The following is a 25,884-nucleotide window of genomic DNA, read 5'->3' on the forward strand; positions in this document are numbered from 1 at the left end:
ACCTGTCAAATTCTACCAAAAGGCAAATAGGTTTTAAACCCAAGCTTATTTTACAATTCTACTCTTCAATTTATTTCCAGAATCAAGATGGAGCATGTATCCAGTCAGTCAGTCTTATTCTCAATCAAGATTCCAAGAGGCAAGTGACTCTGACCCATTCAGGAGATGTTTTGGTATATGATCAGTACAAAGTAAATCTGCCTTATATTGATGGTAAGTAAAATAAATAACACTTAGCCACAGTGAAAATGCTATGATTTAAATTATGTCTACATATTATGCCCTAATTCCGTCATGTCAATCATTCTGGTTTTATTTCTTCTCCTATAGCTTCACTTAATCCTCTGTTTCCTTTCTCTAATATTACATCATCTCATGGTACCCCTGGAACCAGATGTTAGTTGTATATTCACTCCCTTTCATCTCACCATGTAGATCAGATGTGGTCCTCCAGATGCTGCTGAACTAAAACTCCTATCATCCATGGCCATTGGCCATGCTTGCTGGGCCTGATGGGGGTTACAGTCCATCCACATCTGGAAGACCGAAGGTTTCCCACACTTGATATAGATAGGTGAACTAAGCGATATACACAAAGGAAGCCTTTTTACTGATGGACAAGCTATCTTCAGCCTGAATCAGCTTGAGCAACAAATTATTTTTAGGAGGCTTCAATGAACAACAAATTATCCAAAGCAATTATTTTAGCTTGATTCTTTCCAGATCTTATCTTGCTGTCAGTTCCATCATTGAGAGTTTAACAGTCAACCCTTCATCAGCACCCCCACTGCTGCTACCCACAAGGATACATTGTGGTGTTGAAAAGTGCTCATAGTATCTAGACTTCCTTGAGAACCTCCTGTCACCACTTGTCACCTGGGTAGGCTTGCAAAAGGTGGTGGTGATGAGGGCTCATGGCATGTGTAAAATAGAGTATATTTTGATCTCCGCAAAACAATTTTATTTGGCCTAAATTCAAGTAGAGATTAGGAGGTTAATTTGCAACTAACATTAAACACATTGTGAAGAATAAAAGCAACTCCTGATCTTTTGATAATATTGTAGATTACTATTAATACATTTTTTCTGCAATGTTTATCTACTAGACGCTTTTGAAATACGAAAACTTTCCTCTGTATTTTTGCAAATAAAGTCATATATTGGATTACAAATACTGTATGACTGGAAGGGTTTGAGGCTCTATCTCAAAGCTGATGCTCAATGGAAAGATGATACCATAGGACTTTGTGGGACCTTCAACGGAAATATGCAAGATGATTTTTTGTATGTATCCTTAACATTTTTAAAAAATACATCTGTCTTCATGAATATTGATTCCCCCCCCCCAAACAGTATAGAAAAACATAGTAGCTATTTATTAGAAGAATAAAATATAAAATTTGATTAGCAAACCTAGTATTAATTAAATAATAATAATGTTGAAGAAATTCAACCCAGAAGAGAGATCTTGTAATAATATATCTTGTTACTTTCAAGGGTCTGATTCTTGGGAGCAAGAAAGCTCCACTTAAATGTCCTTTCAAATTATTTTAATCCACAAATATTTAATTTAATAAGTATTTTCCTATAGAGAAGTACAAAATATAGAATGCATAAGAGGAAGACTTACCCTAGTGTGTTTTAATTTGTTGGAAGCAGCCCAGAGTGGCTGGGGTAACCCAGTCAGATGGGCAGGATATAAATAAAAGAAATAAAAGAAAATAAACCACAATGAATCCAGTACATAGTATCTTGAAATTAATGAGACAACACCATGATTTTGAATTACTGTTGTTTGTACTTGATATTTGAAGTATATCATTTTTGTGACATTGTTTTGTTGTTTTTTTTAAATGGGGGAAAGATCTCCAGTAGGAGTGCCAGAAAGTACGCCACAGCTTTTTGGAAATTCCTGGAAAACTTCATCTGCCTGTGGTCTTGAGCATGATTATTCACCAGTGGATCCATGTGATATTCATCTACAATCAGGTAAGTGGGACGATATTATAGACAGATATTGATGATGGGGTTGGAAGCATTATAAGAAGCTGTTGCAGGAGAGGAATTGTGAGCAACATCATGGGAGGAATGTTTCTAGTACCAAAATGAAACTTTCAAGCTCCCTTGTAGTTTCTGCTATTGCCATAGGGTCATATTCAATTAACTTTTACTCAGTGGTGATCCATTAAATTTCTGATCCTGAATAACCCACAGTATTGAAATTTTTTTGGTGTGTATGTTGGTACATTAGCTACCATGATGTTGTTTTATTACTCTGGTTATGAAATTGATTTTGATATTGTTGACTTTGAGAGGTATTGCTGTTCTCTTTCTTGTAAGCCACTTTGAGCATGATGTTGTGTGTGTGTCGAAGGGAGTGTGGAAAGGCATTCTTATTAGTATTCCTAATTAAGCATATCTGTGTTTTAAGTCATTTTAGCCAGCTGATTATATTTCGTTTGAGTTTTCATCTATCAGTTGTGCAGCTGACAAAAAATGCATTTCATGATTTATTATTGTCAAGGATTGTGTAGAAAAAGTAATATAAAACAACGATAATATATGTAATCAATATCATGACCCTGACTGAGCCTTATTTACTGAAAATATAGTAATAAAATTTATATCTGATGAACTGAAGAGAAATATTAATAGTGATTGCCATTTGGAAAATTCCCATAAAAATGACTGTAGTCAGTTGTAGAGTTCTGCAGTTGGCTGTGGCTTATCTATGGCTGAATCAGATAAGCTGTAAAAAGTAATGTTTGTTCCACAGAAGAAAGCCTTTGCTATTAAATTTGGAGACTCTAACATGGTTATTTTATTATCATTTACTTTAACAGCCACTTATGCAACAGAAGCTTGCGGCATCATTACAAAAGAACTCTTTGCCCCATGCTTCTCCTACCTGAGTCCTCTCCCCTATTTTGAACAGTGCAGAAGAGATACCTGTAAATGTGGGCAGATCTGCATGTGCTCCGCTCTGTCCCATTATGCCCACCTGTGCCACAGATATGGAGTGGTGATAGACTTTCGGAGTTATGTCCCAGAATGTGGTAAGTTATTGTTCAGCATGTAATTAATTTAATGGCTGTCTGACATCTTGTGTACATTTCAAGACTAATCTAAATTGGATAAATCATTTGCTGGATATCCAAATTGAATGCACATGGTTAGATTGAAATAACCGTGTGCTACAGTAGATCAACGTGGTACATGACTAGATGAGAAACATGGTAATGAAGAAAGCCCAAACTGTGAAGCTGGGTTGGGAACCAAGCACTGCATTCTCCTGTGAACAATATTCTGGGGCACACATGCAGGTCCACAGGCAAAAATGGGCAGAGCAATGAATATGACTCTTACTGTTTTACAGTATGCTACATTCCAGCCATGCAAAAACCAGTTTTTTCTACACCCTCCTCAACAACTTGTCTCATCCAGGCAAGCAAGGGGCATGATCACAGCTAAGTGACATATTCAAGCTAGGTAAAAACACATAGATATGGTGCAAAGCAGAACCAGGGATACGGTCATACAGTCTAGTATATAAATTATAGTATGCTATAAAAATATATCAAAAAAGATGCTGTACAAGTCTTGCACAAATGGAAGAACTTCTCTATATTTGGGGTGATTTTGTCATGCTAGGGTGGAAACAGCCCTTCCATTTGTGGATGATTTGTTCCACTAATAGTGGAAGGGTACCTTTGGTCCAAGCCATTCCTATTTAAATATATTAAGGAAAATTTCTGTTTGGTTCACTCCTCCAAACTAAGCTCACTTTCCCCCGTTTATTTTTCTATTTTTCTTGTTTAAATGACACAGTTATAGTTAGCCATGTAAGTGGGATCAAATGTGATTTGCAAGTCTAGTTTACAGTACTTGGTGGCTGTGTAAAGTAATCTAAGGGGGTCTTAGTGGGGGGGGGGGGAAAGATTCAGGCCTACACTAAATGTTGAGAGCGTAATAAATAATTTTCTTTGTGTAGTAAAAGTGTAAACACTTCACAGCCAGCAATACACAAGGATATGATTTAGGGCTAACTAAACTTGGGCTTAGGTTGTAGTTCTGTGCACATTTTCCAGAGAGTGAGTTGGACTTATTTCCAAGTAAGCATGCAAGAAGCCATCCCAGTGTGTGGGATGAAATGTGTTACAGGCCTTTGAGAGTGGATTGCCTTTTATGCGTTTGGCTTGTAATATGAGAAGTCTGTTTCATTTGCTTAGCTCTTTCATGTGAAGATACAAAGGAGTACAGTACCTGTGTATCTACTTGTGGCAGATCCTGCCAAGCTTTCTCTGTGCCAGAGACGTGCAGTGATGATTGTGTTGAAGGCTGCACCTGTCCTCTTGGAATGTATCTGAACATCAAAACTGACAGATGTGTGCAACAGTAGGTATAATTTGTAGTGCTGACACCATCCACTTTGTAAAAGTATATTTTCAGATTTAAGGGACCAGCTGAGAAATTGGTTTAACTTTCAGACATGAAATGAACTGCAGAACTAAAGAGGCGGGGGGGGGGGGGGATGCTGCATTTAGCCAGCAGTGGGAATAGTAGGGTTTGTTGATGCTTATATGAGATGGTTGTAAACTTGGGGTGGCCAAATTTTTCTGTCAGTTTTGCCTCAAAGTATGAGAGAGTGCACTAGAATGGCCGCTCCAAGACTGTCTGCTTTTGCTTCTCATTTACCAAGTGAAGAAACAGGCAATAGTGCTGAGCAAGATATGTATATATAGGAACCCACACACAATTCTGTGATAGAGCTAAGCATTTCTGGACCCCCACCTGGGAATGGATGAGCAGATTAAGTCCATTTTTGTCTCATGCTCCAAAGAGCCTGTTGTGCCATGTTTCCATGTGAATTTTTTAGTGTTCAGAGTTTACTGAAGATTACCAAATTTGCACCATCCTGCAGTTCCATTATCTTGAGAATATGTGAGGTAATTTATTGAGGTTTCTGATTGTCACAGCCCTATTCATTTTGTTTTCCTTAGAAAATATATTTTGTGACCAGCATGGATTACTGCTGAAGGGGAAACATAAATGCTTGTCCATAGGCTCTGCCATTTGTTATTTATTATTGGCTGTGGATAGTACAGTGATAGGAATGCATTCCAATATACAGTGTTTGACAAGAATACTTGTTAATATGTTAATAACTATTTATAAAGTGAATGCATCTTTATAACAGGGGGAGTCTGTGTTGTTTCCATGGAAACAAATTTTCTATTTTTCCCCCCTTTATAGAAATGAATGTCCCTGCTATTTTCAGGGTATTGACTATTCACCTGGAGAAAACATAATCACGTCTTTGGGCAAATGGTAAGCTATTCCCACAGAAAGGGCAGTTTCTAATGTTCTGTGGGTTTTGCCACGCACACCATCTGGCAGAATTTTATGCTGCTGTGTTTAGCAGACACTGGGTTTGCCCCATCCCTTCTGACTTTGGAACAGAGATCAGCCACAGGGAGAGAGCATTGGTGTTGCTTTAAAAGGTGGCACTGTCCCTTTCCACTGCATTCTTCCCTTCTGCTCCTGCAGCTGGCCTGTCTCACAGTCTGTATGGGCCTTCACTAGCTATGCTTCTGGAGGGCTAAGAATGAATTTTTAAGATGGCTTCCCTTGTGGCCCCATCTTTTTTCACCTGCTCAATACTGTATGTATTGAGGTCTGAAATATTAATTTGATTTGTGACTTGGGTCATATCCACACCATAGATTTAAAGCACCTTTAATAATCAATTCCGTGTGCTGCTCTGGTTCACCAGAAGCGGCTTAGTCATGCTGGCTGCATGACCCGGAAGCTGTACGCCGGCTCCCTCGGCCAGTAAAGCGAGATGAGCGCCGCAACCCCAGAGTTGGCCACGACTGGACCTAATGGTCAGGGGTCCCTTTACCTTTTAATACTCAATTTAAAGCACATAGCCTCCCCCAAAGAATCCTGGGAAATCTGGTGCAAGAGTTTATTAAAAGGGAAATCAGAGGGAAAATAGCATGTATGTACAGTACTGCCACCATTCTTTTCTTTGAAGAACTCTGACCAGATTCCTTAAGTGTATACAAAAAGATTCTGATGGTCCTGACTTCTTATATTTTTGTTTCAGCCACTGCAGAGATGGAATGATGAACTGTGAGGAAAACAACATTGGTATGTAACATAAAGATGTTATTTAACCCAGAGTTCCCTCGTAGAGTCCTAGCCATGACAAAGCTAGAGCTCCCTGTTATACCCATCAAACATGGGCAGGAATTTTCTAAGGGGAGGCCTGAGCCAGACCGGGACCCAATGGATCTCAAGCTGAGCTCAGTGCTATTCAGGCTGGCACAGCGCTTTGTCTACCTTTGCTTTCTTTCCTGTGAGTGATGGGACTGTGGATGCTGGCTATTGGCTCAGCCTCTCTGTCATGACTTGCCACTTCTCGACTGTGGTTTGGATTATCTTGCTCATTTTTAGTGTGCTGTTTTGGTTTGTTCCCCAGTAACTGGTAGTCAGAGGTATACTGATTCTAAACCTTGAGGTTCTACACAGCAGTTATGATTAGTAGTCCCTGATAGATTTCTCCTCCATGTATTTGTCTAAACCTCTTTTAAAATCATATGAACTACTGGCCTGCCCACAACCACAACCCATAACAGCAAATTCCATAAATTAATGATGAAATGTGTGAGGAAGTAGTTTCAGTTGTCCATTGTGAGTCATGATTCTCCTCCAGTCAGTTTCATCAGATGGCCTGGAGTTCTTGGTGTGATGAGAGAGGGACAAAAACTCTCTAAAGAATTAGATGTGTAGGACTGAAGACCAAATGTATAAATACAAAATGGAGGAATCTGGTTAGGCTTTAGCTTTAAAGAGGGTGCTTTGGGTTTTATGGTAAAGAGCAAACTAAATATGATGTATGTGTGTCTTCTATTGTTGTAGTTCATGACTGTCCAGATGACCAGATCTATGTAAACTGCAGTAACCCACAAACTATGGAGCTTGGCAGGGAGAGAACATGTGAAAACCAACTGCTAAACCTCACTATATCGGCACATCTTCCTTGTTTTTCAGGATGCATGTGTCCTCAGGGGTAAGTAAAGACAAACACAAGTTCAATTTTATCCTACTAGTATAAAACCTATGGCTACTTCAGCACCTAGTGTACATTTGGTAGTATGGCCTTCTGCCTTTTAAGAAGTCAAAGACATTTGATGACTATGGCTAGCTCAAGTTATTTTAGCAGCAGAGGCAAGGGGATGCTTCACCCTCCTCCCATCTTGTCATATGCTGGACATCAAAAAGCAAGCATCATGCAACGAAGCAGTGTTAAAAAGTCTCCGTTGATCAAACAACCTTCAGTCCATTCTTATTCCTGTGGAGTTGTGTATCTTTGTTATCTTTTCCATGGTGCGTTTGTACCCGTTGTAGAACTCACTCAATATCTTCAGGGATGAATCTGGTGCCCTCTGGATGTTTGGGACTACAACTCCCAACAGTTCCTCCCAAACAGGAACTGTTTTAACTATGGAAACAGTTGCACATCTTTATTAAGAAGGCATCATTTTATTAAGATGGTTTAGGTTTGGAGGGCACCAGTTTGGTTAAGGCTGGTATAGAGACATCCAGATTGGGTATCTTTTCCACAGAGGGTCCGTTTTATTAAAAGCAGTATCTCTGTATGAAGAATTTGGGTGGGATTCACATAAGCAACCTTGTCACCAGCAGCCCCACTCAAGGACTTCCACTTGTGCAGAGGGGTTTCCCCTTCCCTCATGTGTGTCCGCCTCCCAAATTGGCATGCAGGGGGAGAAGAACGGGGGTTGTTCCATTTGGGAAGCTGAAATGCTTGTATAGATGGAGCAACTGGAAGTGTGTGTGTGTGTGTGTGTGGGTGGGTGGGTGTCTGTCTTCCATCTGAGCTATGTATTACAGTGTCACTATACAGCTTTTGCCAGTAGGTCAAGATGCGCCTTTTTATCCAGGTATTGGGAGGGATAGGGTGAGATATTTACTGATGCCGCCACCTCTGCTGCTTTTACTATGAATGCATGCATTTCATCTTTTTATATAACCTGTCAGGGTCTTTGGGTGAAGAGCAGGTAACAAATCTAACAGATCAATCAAAATTTCCAGGGTGCCTTACTAAGTTCTTAAAATTGTCTGTCAGATGTGCTGAGAAATTACATTTCCAGGATCCTTGGTACTTGGATGACTGCCGTTCCAGATGCCAGCCATAGTGTAATGAAGATATTGTCAGTTAAAAGAGGGAATGAAAAGAGGCATTTGCAGTGATGGGAAGTGATGGCACTGGGGAAATCTCATGTAGAGCTTGTGTTCAGCTCAAAAGAAGCTGAATGCACCTAGGTTCACAATTATGGACCTCCCTCCTCGAGTTCTGAACTTTGGCACTGTCCATGGTATTTTTGCAAGAATAATGTTGCAAGAATAATGAAAACAAGGTTCTCGGAATATTCTGCTTGCTTTTTTCTCATCTCAAAAGAAAAAAAAAATTTCTCATTGTAAAACAGGTGGCATACCAGATCAAATAACTTATAAGAAGCTTAAATGAATTCCTGAAAGGTTTTCTTTTTTAAAAAAAGAAAAATCATCACTTTCTAATTTATACAAGAAAATAATGATTTTAATGGAGCCCAAGAATGTTTCTTATCAATAGCCAGAGAGAATTATGCTAGCCTAACCCCACTTAATTGGGAATAAGTCCTATTGAATTCAGTAGACCTTATTTCTAAATAGACATGATTAGGATTGTGCAGTTAATGAAGTTAACATAGACAGAATGTAATAACACAGACAGAATGTTATATCTTTTAACCACCTTTTGTGACAGCAGTACTCTTCTGTTGTCCTTGCGGTAAAATGAACAGTCTGCATATCTGCAGTGTATTTTATAAATTCAAATGGACTGTTGTCTTGTCTTTTAAAAATGATGCAGGATTGAAGGAAGCGTATTTTACATATTTAGTTCAAAAGCTTGACAATAACCTTCATTTTAAGTGTGCATTCTCCCAGCTGCTAAATCATTCTTTCTATAATAGCCTTTCCATAGAATTTATTGATACTTGCAGTGCAAGCCTATGCCTATTTGCGTGGAAGTAATCTCCACTGTGTAAGGCTTACTGATAGGGAGGTGTGTAGAGGCTTATAGCTTAGCTGATCATAGTAATAAACAGAATTTACTATAAATCTATCATGACTTGCCTTTAACAACATCCAGGCTTGCCTTCTCCTGTTAAGTGATGAGCTGGCATAAGATTGATCTATGATCAACTAAAAATAATGTGAAAGTCTCATTTTACCAAGTTGGCAATATTAAGTTTTTACTTTAAAAGTGCTAAATTTTAATGAGGGGTAATGTGACTATCTCCTAAAGGGAAATGTGTGGAAGAATCATACACGCTTCCTCTGTCATTGCTTCTTAGAATATCTAAAGTGGCCCTTGGTGATGAGTGTAGGTGAGATGTTTTTCTTCAACGCTGTTCCTCTCAGTTTCTGTTCTGTGCATGCATTCATGTGTGTGGTTGATAACTGCTGCTAATAGTAGGGGCTGATTGAGATGCCAGTGAAATTAAATCATGCCTAAGCTCAGTAATAGGGTCTATGAAAAGGTCCATCATTTCAGTTGGTCTGTAGGCATCGTATTGAACCTTGACATATAATAGAAATAAAGTCCTTTGTAGTAAGTGCCTAAAAGTCATGCTGTATTGGACCAAAGGCCCATCTTGTCCAGATGTCCATGGGAACAAGGATGATATGGGAGCAATAGCACATTCCATACTTGTGCTTTCAAGCAATTGGTATTCAGAGACATACCACCTCTGATACTGGAGGTAGCACACAGAAGTCATTGATATCCTCCATGAATTTCTCTAAAATCCCTTTAAAGTCATCGAAGCTGGTGACCATTACTACATCTTATAGTAGTGAATTTAATAGTCTAATTATATGCACTGTGTGAAGAGGCATCTCCTTGTCTAGCTACAATTTTCCAGCATGCAGCTTCAGTAGCTGGGCCAAGGTTCTAGCATTATGAAGAGAAAGAAAAAAGTTATGTCTGTGTGCTTTCTACACTTTAAGCATATTCCAATATTATGTCCCGCCCCCACCCCGCTTGCTTACTTTTTGAACTAAAATGTCCCATATGTTGTAATTTTCCCCCATAAGGGAATTGTTCCAGCTCCGTGATCATTTTGGTTGCCCTTTTCTGAACCTTTTCCAGCTATACAATATTCATTTTGAGGTGTGGAGACCACCTGCCAAAATGTCAAAATGGCATTTTGTTTTGTTTTTTTGAGTTCTTAGATCATTGTAACCAATCTGGCTGCTTGGCTTTCCAAGAGAGAAAGCTGTTAACACTTGTTTTATGCAGGGTAATATTACAGACATGAAACTTGCACTTTGCTCTCACCTTGTCAAAGTGATGCTCTTTGTCTCTAAATGTGGCCTACTTAGTTGGTAGCTTAAACCAGTGGGAATTTTCAGCTTTGTAGTTCACTATCCATCCAAGAAAGTGACACAGAACTTGAAATGGTACAGCAACTCCCAACAGGCTTTAAATAAAATTATAGTTTTAAAGTTTAATATAAATGTTGTTTTTCGGAAAAAGTTACTGCCTTCTCGGTAAACATTTTCTAGATAACTTGTAAAATTAGAGAAAGCAAACACACTCAGGAAAGCTTTGGCTATTATTGCTCCACAGTTTACAAAAGAGTGATTCATCTTTTTATAAAAATGTTCCTGTGAAATCTTAGGTTGCATTTATGTCTAGACATTGACCAAAACAGTCATCATGCCAAAGACTTTGTAAAAAGATGTATTTGTTATCCTGGCACTAATTATCCAGTACCAATACTTGAAATGTTCGCTGGCTAACTTTTTTTCTAGTCTAGAGGACTTTTCTAGACGACTGTAGAAGATGCTAGATGAGGGAGGGGGAATTATTACTGCAAATTTGTTAAATTCTTTTTTTATCGCAGAAAAGCTTAGGTGACTTAGGTTAAACCAGCAACAAAATGCAGTGTTTAATTAATGTTTTGGAAAAGAGTAATTGAAATGATATATCTTGGTGAGGGAGAGCATATTTTAAAACACTTTTAGCTGGTAATCGTAGTAACTATTATTTCCCACCCTTCATCCTAAGGTTTCAGGGCAAGTAACAGCATTAAAACACAATATTAAAAATAGGTTTAAATGGTTTACAGTCAGAGAAATAAGACATGTTCTTAAACACCTCAAGTGTCAAAACTAGGGCAAAAGTAATAGCAATGCTTACATCATGGGTACCTGTCTGATCGTGACTGTGGCATCAATGCTCTGTTTCACAAGTATATGCCCCCACCCATGCTCAGTTGAATTATTCAGTAACACCAGGAATATATGTATGCACACCGTTTCTTCAAATTTACATACATTTAAAAATATAATTGACAATGCGTTTCTATTTGATGTTTTTTATAGCCTTGTTAAACATGGTGATGCATGTTTCAAGCCAGATGAATGCCCATGTTCTTGGAAAGGCAAAGAGTACTTTCCTGGGGATAAAGTAATTTCTTCCTGCCATACATGGTGAGTAGAAACTTTAAAAAAATAAAATCTCATGTTATAAATGCAACTATACTATTCTGGTTCTGAATTGCTGTTTTGTTTTTTTCCTATTTCAGTATTTAAATGCATATACCGGCATTTAAGTGTGTTTTTTTTTTAAAATAACCATCTTAAAATAGTTCTTAATAACCAAATTATGCATTGGGAAAATGATGGATAGCTATGGGTAAAAAATTATAAATTAATTAGTGGAATAACTCCAGAGGACTGATTTGGAGTCGGGGAAAGGTGAAGCACCTGTGAAAGATGATGCGGTGACAACTGACCTTCTGACAGCAGTCACTCCTACTTACTTGGAGGGAGGGGACAAGGCAAGGTGGTGGGAAGGACAGCACATTGCAAATGCACTGACAGAGCCAATCTAGCACTCCTTCTGGTTCATTTGCACTGCACTGACATTCCTGTCTCCTTGCTCATACACTTCTCTCTCCCAGTTAGCAGCAGAGACTCAGCTGCTGGGAGGTCAGGTAATCACACTATCATATCACACTATTCCACCATTATTGTGAAGCACCCGCTTCTGCCAAACGCCTTCCTTTCAAAGCTGCTTCACTTTTTTCTAAAAACGAAGTCATAGGGGGACTATTGCATTAATTAGCCTGTGATGTATAGTTTTCCCTTAACATCTAAACACAATATTAACTACCTTCCCTAGATTAGTTCCCACTTCCATACATATTTTAAAGATGTGTCTTAGTCTCCTTTCATAAATCACCTTATTTTCTCCTTGTCTTTTTCATATTTGGACTAAAACCCAAATAAACAAATCCTGTTACAGCATCATTTGCTTAACAGTGGTTTATACTCATATAGCAGTTCTTAAGCAAGGTCCTTCACTATCCACCCATTTTTCTGAACCAGTGACAGCTAAATGTGTGACAGCTAAAATCTTGGAGATAATACCCTATCTTATGCCTCTTCTTCCCATCATCTAGACTGATAGCAGAAGTATTACAGAGTGTTGCAACCACAACTCTGTATCTTAACAGTATCTTAACCCCTTTTGACCAGTTTGGCTAATTTGTTCCATCTGGTTACCACTGGGCCTGCACCACTCTATAGGGCCTAAAGTAATCCAGGCTGGTCCAGTCAGCACTAGTCAATGCCTTGTCTGGATGTCTTTGCCCAATCCAGCCTTGTGCTGACTGACTGCCTCTGCCTCTTGTCAGGTTCTCAGTATCTGCTCTAGAAGACATTTGTAGCCCTTTGGCCGACTGGTGAAGCGACTTACAAGCCATCTCTACTTGGCAGGAAGGTAAAGTGACCCCGTGTTACCTCCCTTGGTCCCCAAGGCCTGTACACTTTTAACTTTCACTAATTGTTTGCACACACAAAAATTCGTTCCCTGTAGAGGATGTCATGAACGGCTTGCTGTAATTCTGAAACAGCATAGTGTATTCATTGAGAAGTCTAAACCCAGTCATTAATAATATAACAGGCAAGAGGATAATTAGATCATTAGTATTTATTTTCTGATCTTGTCAAGAAGTGAATCTTCACCACAGTATAAACTTCCAATTATCCACCAATATGCTAGCAATATCCACGTTGCTTATAGAAGAAAGCTCAGTGGGCAGGATTCACCTAACAAGCTCTATCAGTGAAAGCCCAGCGCAAGGGTCAAAGGGTCTTACCCGTTGTGCCCTCTCCTCCCAATTTGGCTTGAGGGGGTCAGGAGAACTCCCAAAACAGCATGTAGGGGGATGGGGGATAATTTTGTCTGACAAGCTTGCATGAATAGAATGCTTGTAATAGTGCGATATGCTTTTCCCAATATGTTTTACAAGATACTCAAGGTGAGTTTGGTAGAATGTAAATATTTATCAATTAATCAAATCTTTATTACGGTCATAGGCCAGCATAAGTAGGGTGGGGTACAATCATTTAAAATCTGTAAAATGTTTTGGAGAGCTAAAATTATTAAAACAGAAGGTATATATAAAAGGCTATAAGAAGCTAAAAGAAGCTAAAAGAAGGGTTAGGAGCATTAAATGGATGTGGAAGAGCATAAAAGGTTAGTATATAAGAGGCTATCACTATCAATTTACAAAGCACTCTGATATGAGTGTTCATTAAATCTAGTTTGTGGTGCAGGTCATCAACCAATGAATTTTGAATGCTGCTTTGCAGAACCTAGCAACATTGTATGTTGTAGCAAGGTTGGCATCTGAAATCAGCAGGGAGGTATAGAATTATCCTGTGCGCCCTGGCTACGTATGGAGTAGTGGGAAGATGAGGCTAATACAGATGTGTCTATAATATAGGCTTTGGAGAAGCACATGCTCTATTGTTTCTATTTGTCCAGAATCACGGGGGCATTGTCTCTCCGAGTAATGAATCTTCCTATAGTAAATATGTCTTATTGATTATTGTTCATATCTCAGGTTGATGCTGAAATGGATATTAGACTAACATCACACTGAATAAGAATAGAATTTGTTATTAATGGATATCCCGTGAATGTATAACTGTATGTGTTAATGAAACTGGACTAATTGTATTTCATTTTTATAAATACATGTGTAGATTTAAAAAACAACAACACCTTCACAATACCTCTGTATATCTATTTTTCAATGTGGCATTTATTTTTGATATTTTGTATTAGTTGTATCAGACTAAGTCATGCTCAGAGCAGATCCAGTGACATTAATGGAGCCAAGTTAGCCATGACCATTATTTCCATGGATCTGTTATGTGATCTATTATGTAATTGGATACAGTTCTATGATTTTTTTGTAATATTTTCAGGTAGTTTCATTTATTTCCTACTTTTCATTTTGAGTTTTTACTTTAAATGTATTCAGTTTAGTGTTACAATATATTATAATTCAGATGATTATATAATTTCACATGGAATCAGCAAACATTTTTATTCTTCCCAAAGTGGAATGCTATGAGGTTTTTGTTGTCTGGCACTGCAGCATTCAGTTAGGTCCAGCAATCTGGGCCCAGAAGCAGAATTCACACACATTGCTTTATGCATGTGCATCTTATCCATTCACTGAAATGTATGGATTGGTTGCATGTGCAACAACTTTGTGTCCGAACTGGATTTCTGGATCAGGAGGAGTGGCAATGCATTTTGCTTTCACAGAAGACTTATTTGTGCATTGATAATTACAATTACTTTGGAAATTATATCTCTTGATTTTCTTTCCACCATCACCATCACCAGCATCTGCTATCATGGGTCATTTGAATGCACTTTCCATCCTTGCCCATCAATGTGTACTACATATGGAGACCGCCATTACAGAACTTTCGATGGACTTTCCTTTGATTACATTGGGAATTGTAAGGTTTACCTGGTTAAGGTAAGATTTTGAGGGTTTTTTGTTTTGTTTTGCCTTTTTCTAAAAAAAACAACATACTACTTATTCTAAATTTTAAGTTGAATAAAGCTTGCATTAAAAAGTAAGACTGGTGGCATTTTTTTACCTGCTGCCAGCCATCTCTGTGTGAGTTCTATCTTCAGAGCCAGAGAGAGATATCATTAAGGGGTGGGATCAGAGAGGCTGGAGAATTGGACATATTAGACCGGTTTTCATCAAATGTCAACAAGTTACAACCAGCTGCTTTCCCCCCCTTCTGCAGAGTTCCTCAATTACTAGTATATCGATCATCATAGAAAACGTGAATTGCTTTAACACTGGGATCATTTGCAGAAAGTATATTTTCATTAACATTGGAAAATCATTCATAATATTTGACGATGACACTGGAGATCCGGTAAGCTCTAGCACTGCAGAAGGAAAGACACATAGGTATAACTGTACTAGGGACTGCTGCCCCTGCTTGCTCTGCTCACCAACCCTGCAAGCATACAAATGTTTGCCACCCTCTTCTCCCACACCTGACTACTGCCTCAATTTGCCTTGTGCTTGAGCCAGCTCTGGTACACATATACATATTTTCCCCTTCAGTGCCTTTGTGTTTTGCACTGCACATGCTTGCACCTGACATCACATGATGGATTTGCTGGTGTGTGTGTGTGTGTGAAGCAAGGTGATAAGCAGCATGCAGAAAAAATGCAAAATGGACCCTGCACATTAGACATATGTACAAAGCAACCTCTAAGCATGCATAATTTAAACAATGGTTTCAAGCCAAGAAACGTCACATCTTTTGAAAAAACAGGCCCATATATTAAATAATATTAACCTAGAGAGATGTTCAGAAGACACTGAAGTTCTTCTAAATGTAGTTTACACAAACTTTTATTGTGTGATGAGCACAGCACTCCATAGTCGCCTTTGACTGGACTTAATCAGCCAGGAGTCCTTTATCTTAACTTTTACAGTGATCCATGTATTAATAACCATGAGACTGGATTGATGCAACACACAATATGTGGGGTTGCCCTTAAAGCTGCAGCTGGTACAGAATGCAGCTGTGTGGCAGTTCACTGAAGCAACCCACCACGAGCACATAAACCCTTAATAAATAACCTGTAACAAGCTGCTAGTGGGACGCGGGTGGCGCTGTGGGTAAAACCTCAGCGCCTAGGACTTGCCGATCGCATGGTCGGCGGTTCAAATCCCCACGGCGGGGTGAGCTCCCGTCGTTCGGTCCCAGCTCCTGCCCACCTAGCAGTTCGAAAGCACGATTAAGTGCAAGTAGATAAATAGGTACCGCTTTATAGCGGGAAGGTAAACAGCGTTTCCGTGTGCTGCTCTGGTGCCGGTTGGCCAGAGCAGCTTCGTCACGCTGGCCACGTGACCCGGAAGTGTCTGCGGACAGCGCTGGCTCCCGGCCTCTAGAGTGAGATGAGCGCACAACCCTAGAGTCTGTCAAGACTGGCCCGTACTGGCAGGGGTACCTTTACCTTACCTTTACCTTTTAACAAGCTGCTGGGGCATCCTACTTTGAGAAAGTGCCTTCTCCCATATAGATCTGCCCATGCACTGAGATGAGCAGACGAGGCCCTTTTGATGATGCCACAGCTATCTGTGATCACTTTGTGACTTCTTGGATGATGGCCCTTACGGTGATAGCTTTACAGCATGCATAAACAACACTATGCTTTCATTCTATGTTAAACCTTACCACTAGTATTCAGTACACTTACTGCCATCCCACTGGATATTGTATTGCTGTGATATATATTAATGAAATGGTATAAGAATGCTTTAAATGAATAAATATGTGTGGGCTGGCTTTTCCTAACAGAGTCCATTGAGTTACCTAGACAAACTGCAGCAAGTGCATATATGGAAAGCTGGTTTTTTCACACTTGTTCACTTTCCCAATGAACACATCACAGTAATGTGGGATCAAAGAACAACTGTTCATGTAGAGATAGGACCTCAATGGCAGGTAAGAGCACATTGCCTCATCTAATTATAGGTATGATGTAGTTACAGTTAAGCACTTTGAAACCCCATTCATTTTTCTTGGAGAGATTTAGCATTATACTTAACAGTCTAGTTGAAGTCAATGGGATTTCCAAGGGTTTGGCTTTGGCTAGAATGAGTCGTATATTTAACATATTAAGAAGCTTAGATTTATTGTATAAATGAAATATTGTAGTAAATAATGAGCATTGCCATATCTAGGGTGAAATACAGTCATATATTGTCCAATATACAACCAATAGTCATAAATATTGAGAGTTGTAGTCTAAGAATATTTGAAGGGCACTACTGGGCACTTGATTATATGCCTTTGGTAACAGAGATTTTTCTACAGGACTTTTGATTAGAAAACAAAATGCCACTAGCTGGTCATAATAACTTTGCCTTCTTTTTAGGGTGTGCTGACAGGATTATGTGGAAATTTTGATTCAAAAACAATAAATGAAATGAGAACTCCAGAAAATTTTGAGTTAACAAATGCACAAGAATTTGGAAGTAGCTGGGCAGCTGTAGAGGTAAATAATTGGAGTGGTCACTCAGTCTATTTCACTACATAGTTCTTTATCATTTAAAATCAAGCACCAACTGCACTGTATGTTACTGGCTTTCATGTTCTGAATAGTAGTGCTAAACAATGGTTTAAAAACTATAATTTTAAAAGTATTACATTGTTTGTACTATTGTGTAACTTTGTTTTTATTCAAACCCCAATGTAGCTCTTTTAAAATAATGACAATAGAGGCACTTTCAGAAGCTTTATGATACCTAAGTTGGATTTTCCAACCATCAGCACACTCCCTTTGGCAAACATATAGCAGTAATATGCCACTCTCAGTACATGGGGCCAGGGAGGAATAAGGGGAGCAACATGACCAAAAAAGTAGGCTTTTAAAGGTATATCCATGCCTCTTAATGTGTGTGTGTGTGTGTGTGTGTGTGTGTGTGTGTGTGTTTGCATGAGTCCATATCCCAACTCCTGGTGACTGGTTAAATCAGAATGGGCAGCATACTGATAGTCATCTTACTTTAGGGACTGGTAAGAAAATACTCTGTACATATTATAGACAGTTAGACATGGTGAATTCTTCTGTGGTTATAGGTGTTTATGCATGGGGGACAGTCAGTGTGCTGTTCAGAACAGCTGTGCTACACACACATAGAAAGAGAGAGAGAGAGAGAGAGAGAGAGAGAGAACCTAGTGTATGTTACACTTCTTGGTTATTTTAAAAGTTAGAAAACCATACTGCTTGTAAGAAAATGTTCTCCTGGTTGATTATTTTGCTTTTGGATTCAGTGTGTTGACAGCTCTGACATTCGGCATCCATGCATTTTAAATCCACTCAGAGAACCATTTGCCAAGAAAGAATGTGGAATACTCTTAAGTGAAATATTTGAGTCTTGCCATCCAGTGGTAAGTAGCTGCTCATGCATAGTGATAATTCTTAAGGTTTTTAATGTATAGCTCCTGAATTCCATATTAGAATAATGTAGAACTCTGATCCTGCATTTACAGTTTGATCATAAAGTCTGTTGCATTTAGGATGGACAGGAAGAACAACCACAGTGACTATGCTAACTGGGTTCTATATGGCTACCTGTAAGACTGACCATTCAGGAACACTAATGAGTTTGAAGTCCCCATCTGGAATTTGTGTTTTCATACAACCAGTGTCTGAACACAAATTGTGGCACTGCATGCTCACCTACCAATATAAAGACATCAATTCACATAAAAAGTGTTTCTACATTATCTTGGTGAAGTCCAAGCCTGCTGGCAGCGATCACATTGTGCTGACAGAGTGTGCAGTCTTCACCTGAAGCAATTAGGTGAAGCAATTATTTTCCTCTCTTCTCATTCCACGATCCTGAGCAATTACTACCAGTTACTGCTGTTTTTTGAACTGTGTTATGTACTGAGAACAATAGGATCCAAAAGGCAGCAGTCTGATTGGTCCTAGAACAATAGGATTCAGAATGCAGCAGTCTGATTGGTCCTAGAACAATGCAGCAGTATGATTGGTTGGCAGGAACTACCCAATCATGCTCCAGATAGAAGTGAATCCACAACCTGATTGGCTTACAGTAGAATTCCGGAATTAGCCAATCATGTGCAGCCCATTGTGTAAATAATGTATATAAAGCAGATACTTTAAGGGGACATTCATTCATTCCTCCTCACCACTATGAGCTGAATAAAGAGCATGAAATCACTTTGCGACTGAGTATATTTCAAACTGCAAGAAAGATGTTCCCAACATAGAGTAATCTTAACTGTGAAATGATTTATGTTTGCAGCAATCAGATATAACAGCATTAGTACCAATATACAGTCATACCTCGGGTTACAGACACTTCAGGTTGTGCATTTTCAGGTTGCGCACCGCACTGAACCCAAAAGTACCGGAACGGGTTACTGTGCATGCGCAAAAGTGCCGAATTGTGAGCCGCACATGCGTAGATGCGGCGCTGTGGGTTGCGAACCCTGCAGGTTGCGAACGTGCCTCCCGCATGGATCACGTTCGCAACCCGAGCATCCACTGTATAGCACAGTACAATGGTGTAGCATGATTGACTGATGAATTGATAATGCCAGGAACAAGGTATTACCAAATTGTGGCACAGGGAAGAAAAGAACAAGATTATTTAATTGTTAAATCTGTGCCAGTTTTAACTATCATAAATGTTGTATATAAATGTTAGGAGGCCAATAAATCCCACATATTAGTTCATATTTATTTTCTTGTTTACAATATAGAAACTTTGGTAAGGAGGCATGAGGCTCTGGCAGGGTCCTGGAGTCCTCCTATTTCTTTCCCACTTTGCGACTGAGTATATTTCACTGGCGATGAAGGTGGGATCCCGCTGAGCTGACTGCCACACACAGCACCGCAGCACCGCCACCTGCCGCACCGCTGCCTCGCACCGTGTATCCAGGCTTCAGCTCCGGACACAAGGAACTCAGAATGGCAACCGACAACAGCTTCTCGCCGTTCAACCCAGCATCTGGAGACTGGGAAGCGTACGCCTCCCGTTCCACCTTCCTCCTAGAAGCCAAAGGGGTCACCGACGAAGAAGACCCCAAGAAGAGGGCGATATTCTTCAGCGTCTGCGGAGAGGAGACGTTTGAAATCGCCCGGGCTCTCCTTGCGCCTGAAGACGTCGCTACTGTTCCATACAAAACAATAATGGAACAGCTGAAGGGGCACTTTTCGCCACAGCCCTCAGTGGTGGCTCGTCGAAATGCCTTCTATGCAAAGCGGCAAGCCCCTGGGGAAACCATAACTGGGTTTGTGACCTCTCTCCGCCAAGCCGCCCGGTTCTGCAACTTCTGCAACTTCTCAGAGCTGGAGAACATGCTTCGTGACCGCCTCGTCGGTGGCCTGAAGGATGAGAAGCATCAACGACGCCTCTACGCTAAGAAGGACCTAACGTTCCAGGTTGCTCTGGAGGAGGCCCTGGCAATGGAAGCTGCTGAGAGGTCGACGCAAGAGACACGGCCGAGCCAGCTGTCCCAATCGAGGGTCCACCACGAAGACCTCACCGACGACTCAGGATCCGACAGGGAGGAGGTGCACCGAGTACAGCAGCGCACTCAAGCAGCCCACATACCACAACTGCCTCGACGAGAAGGAGGGAACTGCGCAAGCTGTGGAGAAAGTCACGAGAGGAGGACCTGCCGTTTCCGCAACGCAGAGTGCAGGCAGTGCAGAAAATCGGGACACATCGCCCGGGTGTGTAGGGCTCAGCCCACCCGACGCCAGGCATCAGACGACCAATCCAAGAGCCCCAGGTCCAGGGGCCCAACGCACCAAGGCAACTCGACAGAGCTCACGGACTTCCAGGTATACCAGTTGCCCCACCCCAACGTAGAGAAAATTTATGTTGACGTACAGATAGAGGGGGCCCCATGCCGCATGGAGCTTGACACGGGTTCAACTCTATCCATAATCTCGGCAAGGACCTTAAGGAAACTGTGTCCTACTGGGGGTCCCAAACTCAGGCCGGCCCCATTCACCCTCCGGGACTTCCAGAAACGTAAGGTCCCCACAATGGGGGTGGGGACCTTCAGGGTGCAATACCGAGGGCGGACGCGGCAACTGGACTTGCTTGTGGTCAAGGGCCCCTACATTAGCTTACTAGGATTGGCATGGTTTGGACCACTGGGGCTAGCCATCACCGGGGTGAACCACAACAGCTTACAAGTGGACGTGGACGCCATATGCAAGGAATTTCCAGGGGTTTTCAATGGGAAATTGGGACAGTATATGGGCCCCCCATTGCTCTACAGCTTGACCCCGCAGTACGACCGGTCAGGCTCAAGGCCCGCCGGATCCCGTTCGCCCTGAAACCCCGTATAGACGAGAAATTGGACCGGCTCATGGAGCAAGGAGTGCTGGAGCCGGTGCCTAATGCCCCCTGGGAAACCCCAATCGTCACACCCGTCAAGCCTAATGGTTCGGTCCGCATTTGCGCAGACTACAAATGTACCATAAACAAGGCCCTCACGGCTCATGCATACCCAGTGCCAGTGGTCAGCCATGTTCTTGCCACCCTGGCTGGGTCGAAAATTTTTGGCAAGCTGGACTTGGCCCAAGCATATCAACAGCTGCCAGTAGATGAGGCCACAGCAGAGGCACAGACGATTGTGACGCACAGAGGAGCGTTCAGAGTAAAGCGGCTGCAATTCGGTGTCAGTGTGGCACCAGGCATATTCCAGAATCTAATGGACTCGCTCCTTAAAGGGATTCCTGGCGTCACCCCCTTCTTCGATGATGTGTTGATTGCCGGGCCCACACCAGAGGAGTTTGAGGACCGCCTCCGCACCGTTCTGCACCGTTTCCAGACGGCAGGTCTCAAGGTGAAGCGGGAAAAATGTCTACTAGGAGTGCCTCAGGTGGACTTTCTGGGATTTATGGTGGACGCAGAAGGGGTCCACCCGACTGGGGACAAGGTACGGGCCATTTGTGATGCCCCAGCGCCCAAGAACAAGACTGAACTTCAGGCCTTCTTGGGACTATTGAACTTTTACCATTCCTTCCTTCCCCACAAGGCGGCGGTAGCGGAGCCCCTACACAGACTCCTGGACAAGCGGGCCCCTTGGGTGTGGGGCCAACGCCAGGAGGCCGCATTCCAGGCAGTCAAGGACTTGCTTGTCTCAAACTCGGTCTTGGCACACTTCGATGAGAGGCTCCCGGTGGTGCTAGCATGCGACGCCTCGCCCTATGGCATCGGCGCTGTCCTAGGACACCAACTCCCAGATGGAAGAGAGGTACCAGTGGCATACTTTTCCCAGACACTCAACGCAACCGAGCGGAACTACTCGCAAATCGACAAGGAGGGTCTGGCAATCGTGAAGGGAGTAAAAAAATTCCATGATTTCTTGTACGGGCGGCCCTTCGCCGTGGTGACTGACCACAAGCCGTTGCTTGGCTTGTTTGCCCCTGAAAAGCAGACCCCCCAAGTGCTGTCTCCTCGCGTCCTCAGGTGGTCAATTTTCCTTGCCAGCTACCATTATGCACTGATTCACCGTCCAGGGAAGGCGATGGGCCATGCGGACACCCTCAGCAGGCCCCGACCCAGCACCTGCACAAGAGGTTATGAGCCTGGAGCTGCTTCCCGACTGCCCCATTCAGGCACAAGAAGTTGCACACCATTCCAAGAAAGATAGGGTCATCTCCCGGGTCCTGGACTGGGTGTGGAGGGGATGGCCCAGCAGCAGCCCCGGGCCAGAATTCACCGGCTATACAACCCGCAAACATGAACTGTCGGCCCACAAGGGGTGCCTGTTATGGGGAAGCAGGGTCATTGTTCCCCAGCCCCTCCGCAAAAGGGTCCTCACAGCCCTACACGAGACACACCCAGGGGTAGTAAGAATGAAGGCCCTTGCCCGGAGTTATGTGTGGTGCCCGGGGATCGACGGAGAGATAGAGGCCTGGGTCAAACACTGCCAGGCCTGCCAAGAATCCCGCCCAGATCCCCCAAGGGCCCCAGTCCAGTCCTGGGAGTCCGCCCGAGCACCATGGTCACGCCTGCATGTGGACTTCGCTGGCACCTTTCAGGGGAAAACATTCTTCATAGTGGTGGACTCCTACACCAAATGGCTGGAAGTCGCACTGGTACCGTCCACTTCTACGTCTTCAGCCATCCGGGTACTACGCAGGCTGTTTGCAACCCACGGGCTCCCTGATACTCTCGTCTCAGACAACGGGACTGCATTTACGTCAGGAGAATTCCAAACCTTCACAGCGCAGAACGCCATCCGCCACATCCGTTCGGCGCCATTCCACCCTGCCACCAATGGCCAAGCAGAACGCATGGTGCGGACCACCGAGGACACCCTTCGCCGCATGACGCAAGGGGATTGGGAGTACCGCCTTGCCACATTCCTTCTAGCACAGCACAGCACCCCCAGCTCAACGACTGGCCGGAGCCCCGCTGAACTACTAATGGGTCGGCGCCTTGCAATCAGATTGGACCGCCTTCACCCTGATAGAGCTCAGGATGAGGTAGTGGTGGGGGAAGGCAAGAACCCCCGGACTTTCGAGGCTCAGGACCCAGTGTACGCAAAGAATTTTGGGGCAGGCCCAGCATGGGTACCCGCCACAGTCACCAGGGTCACTGGCCCCGTGTCGTACGAGGTGCTAACGGATGGGGGCAATGCTGGCGCCGCCACTGCGACCAGATACGGCGACGATTCCCAGGAGAAAACCAGGAGGAGGAAAGGGCAGAGGAGTCCCAAGGGAACAGAGGGGCAGTGAGGGCCATAGAGCACGAGGGGCCAGCAGGAGAGGCAGAATCAGTAAATACAGAGAGGACCCGTGAGGCTGAAAGGACACCAGAACCAGAACCAAGACTGAGCGGGCCGGTTGCGCCAGACCAAACAGCCCCATCACAGCCAGCATCCTTGGAACACGAGCCAGAACCTGAACCCCGGACCAGGGAACACCCCAGGCCGCAACGCACACGTAGGCCGCCGGCGTACCTTGAGGACTATGAATGCGACCTCCCAGGCAGGACTGGAACTTAGAGGGGAGGGGTGTTATGTACTGAGAACAATAGGATCCAAAAGGCAGCAGTCTGATTGGTCCTAGAACAATAGGATTCAGAATGCAGCAGTCTGATTGGTCCTAGAACAATGCAGCAGTATGATTGGTTGGCAGGAACTACCCAATCATGCTCCAGATAGAAGTGAATCCACAACCTTATTGACTTACAGTAGAATTCCGGAATTAGCCAATCATGTGCAGCCCATTGTGTAAATAATGTATATAAAGCAGATACTTTAAGGGGACATTCATTCATTCCTCCTCACCACTATGAGCTGAATAAAGAGCATGAAATCACTTTGCGACTGAGTATATTTCAAACTGCAAGAAAGATGTTCCCAACATAGAGTAATCTTAACTGTGAAATGATTTATGTTTGCAGCAATCAGATATAACAGCATTAGTACCAATATACAGTCATACCTCGGGTTACAGACACTTCAGGTTGTGCATTTTCAGGTTGCGCACCGCACTGAACCCAAAAGTACCGGAACGGGTTACTGTGCATGCGCAAAAGTGCCGAATTGTGAGCCGCACATGCGTAGATGCGGCGCTGTGGGTTGCGAACCCTGCAGGTTGCGAACGTGCCTCCCGCATGGATCACGTTCGCAACCCGAGCATCCACTGTATAGCACAGTACAATGGTGTAGCATGATTGACTGATGAATTGATAATGCCAGGAACAAGGTATTACCAAATTGTGGCACAGGGAAGAAAAGAACAAGATTATTTAATTGTTAAATCTGTGCCAGTTTTAACTATCATAAATGTTGTATATAAATGTTAGGAGGCCAATAAATCCCACATATTAGTTCATATTTATTTTCTTGTTTACAATATAGAAACTTTGGTAAGGAGGCATGAGGCTCTGGCAGGGTCCTGGAGTCCTCCTATTTCTTTCCCAAAGCTGGAAAAGTGCTAACTAGGCTTTGGGAAGGTAGGGAGAAGGACTGTAGGACCCTGTTCTTATGAAAGCCCAGTGCCTTGATTACCTTTGAAGGCTAGGAGTGTCAAATGTTGCAAAACAACAGGGCATATATGAAAGGACATAATGATGAACTTGTTTAATATAAATCAACAGTAAATGCTGCATGCCAGAATCCTTTGGAACTTTTGAGATATCTGTGGCTCTGTGCTGAAAACACGGTTGCCAATGTTTGTGTAGGTAATGATATGTTACAGTAATAATTATCTTCTTCAGGTTGATGTCACCTGGTTTTATTCAAACTGTTTGACAGACACATGTGGTTGTAACCAGGGAGGGGATTGTGAGTGTTTCTGCACAAGTGTTTCAGCCTATGCACATCAGTGTTGTCAACAAGGAGTTACAGTAGACTGGAGATCTCCGAGATTGTGTCGTAAGTATGCTTAAATATTATTTGCATGCTGAAATAGAATGGAAGAATCTGTGTCCGCACCCAGCTTTAACTACTGCAATGCATGCATTACTGATTTGCTAGTGAGAAAATCTAGGCATTTATGGATTTCTTATTCCTTTTGCAGAAGAAAAATTGAACTGATACCCTGTTCTGTAGCCTTTTTACTCCGAAGCCAGGTTTTCAATCAATTCCAGTGCCAATCAACTCCTGTTGAGTTATGGCAGTCTAGAAGTTTATCTCTTCTGCTGTCTTTCTTTAGAATTTACAAACCACTCAATCTCTGCTGGTCATCCTAGTTAAGTGGGCCATCCTCCCTGCAGTGAGATCCAGGCTTAGCGGGACGTTGTTGTGTCGAAGGAGTATTGGTGCTTAAAGAATTCTCTCAACTGGTAGTGAAGGCAAAAAGCTCTACCTTTCCCCCCATTTAAGCAGAAGTACAAGAAGTGTGAGGGACGCGGGTGGCTCTGTGAGTTAAACCACAGAGCCTAGGGCTTG

General features: G+C 42.4%; 1 protein-coding gene across 1 annotated transcript in view; it reads left to right on the top strand.

Moving 5' to 3' along the window:
- Nucleotides 1-25,884, top strand: part of OTOG (otogelin) — a 106,268-nt gene that overhangs the window by 25,556 nt on the left and 54,828 nt on the right. Inside the window, exons 16-30 of the mRNA XM_028732722.2 lie at nt 81-213; nt 1,107-1,284; nt 1,865-1,989; nt 2,844-3,056; nt 4,230-4,395; nt 5,254-5,328; nt 6,110-6,153; nt 6,925-7,075; nt 11,461-11,568; nt 14,786-14,924; nt 15,205-15,339; nt 16,780-16,926; nt 17,360-17,479; nt 18,259-18,375; nt 25,212-25,368. Of these exons, the coding sequence (XP_028588555.2) occupies nt 81-213; nt 1,107-1,284; nt 1,865-1,989; nt 2,844-3,056; nt 4,230-4,395; nt 5,254-5,328; nt 6,110-6,153; nt 6,925-7,075; nt 11,461-11,568; nt 14,786-14,924; nt 15,205-15,339; nt 16,780-16,926; nt 17,360-17,479; nt 18,259-18,375; nt 25,212-25,368 (2,008 nt within the window). The remainder of the gene's footprint in view (nt 1-80; nt 214-1,106; nt 1,285-1,864; nt 1,990-2,843; nt 3,057-4,229; nt 4,396-5,253; nt 5,329-6,109; nt 6,154-6,924; nt 7,076-11,460; nt 11,569-14,785; nt 14,925-15,204; nt 15,340-16,779; nt 16,927-17,359; nt 17,480-18,258; nt 18,376-25,211; nt 25,369-25,884) is intronic.

This window comes from Podarcis muralis, chromosome 1 (genome assembly GCF_964188315.1).
Source record: "Podarcis muralis chromosome 1, rPodMur119.hap1.1, whole genome shotgun sequence".
Classification (NCBI taxonomy): Eukaryota; Metazoa; Chordata; class Lepidosauria; order Squamata; family Lacertidae; genus Podarcis; species Podarcis muralis.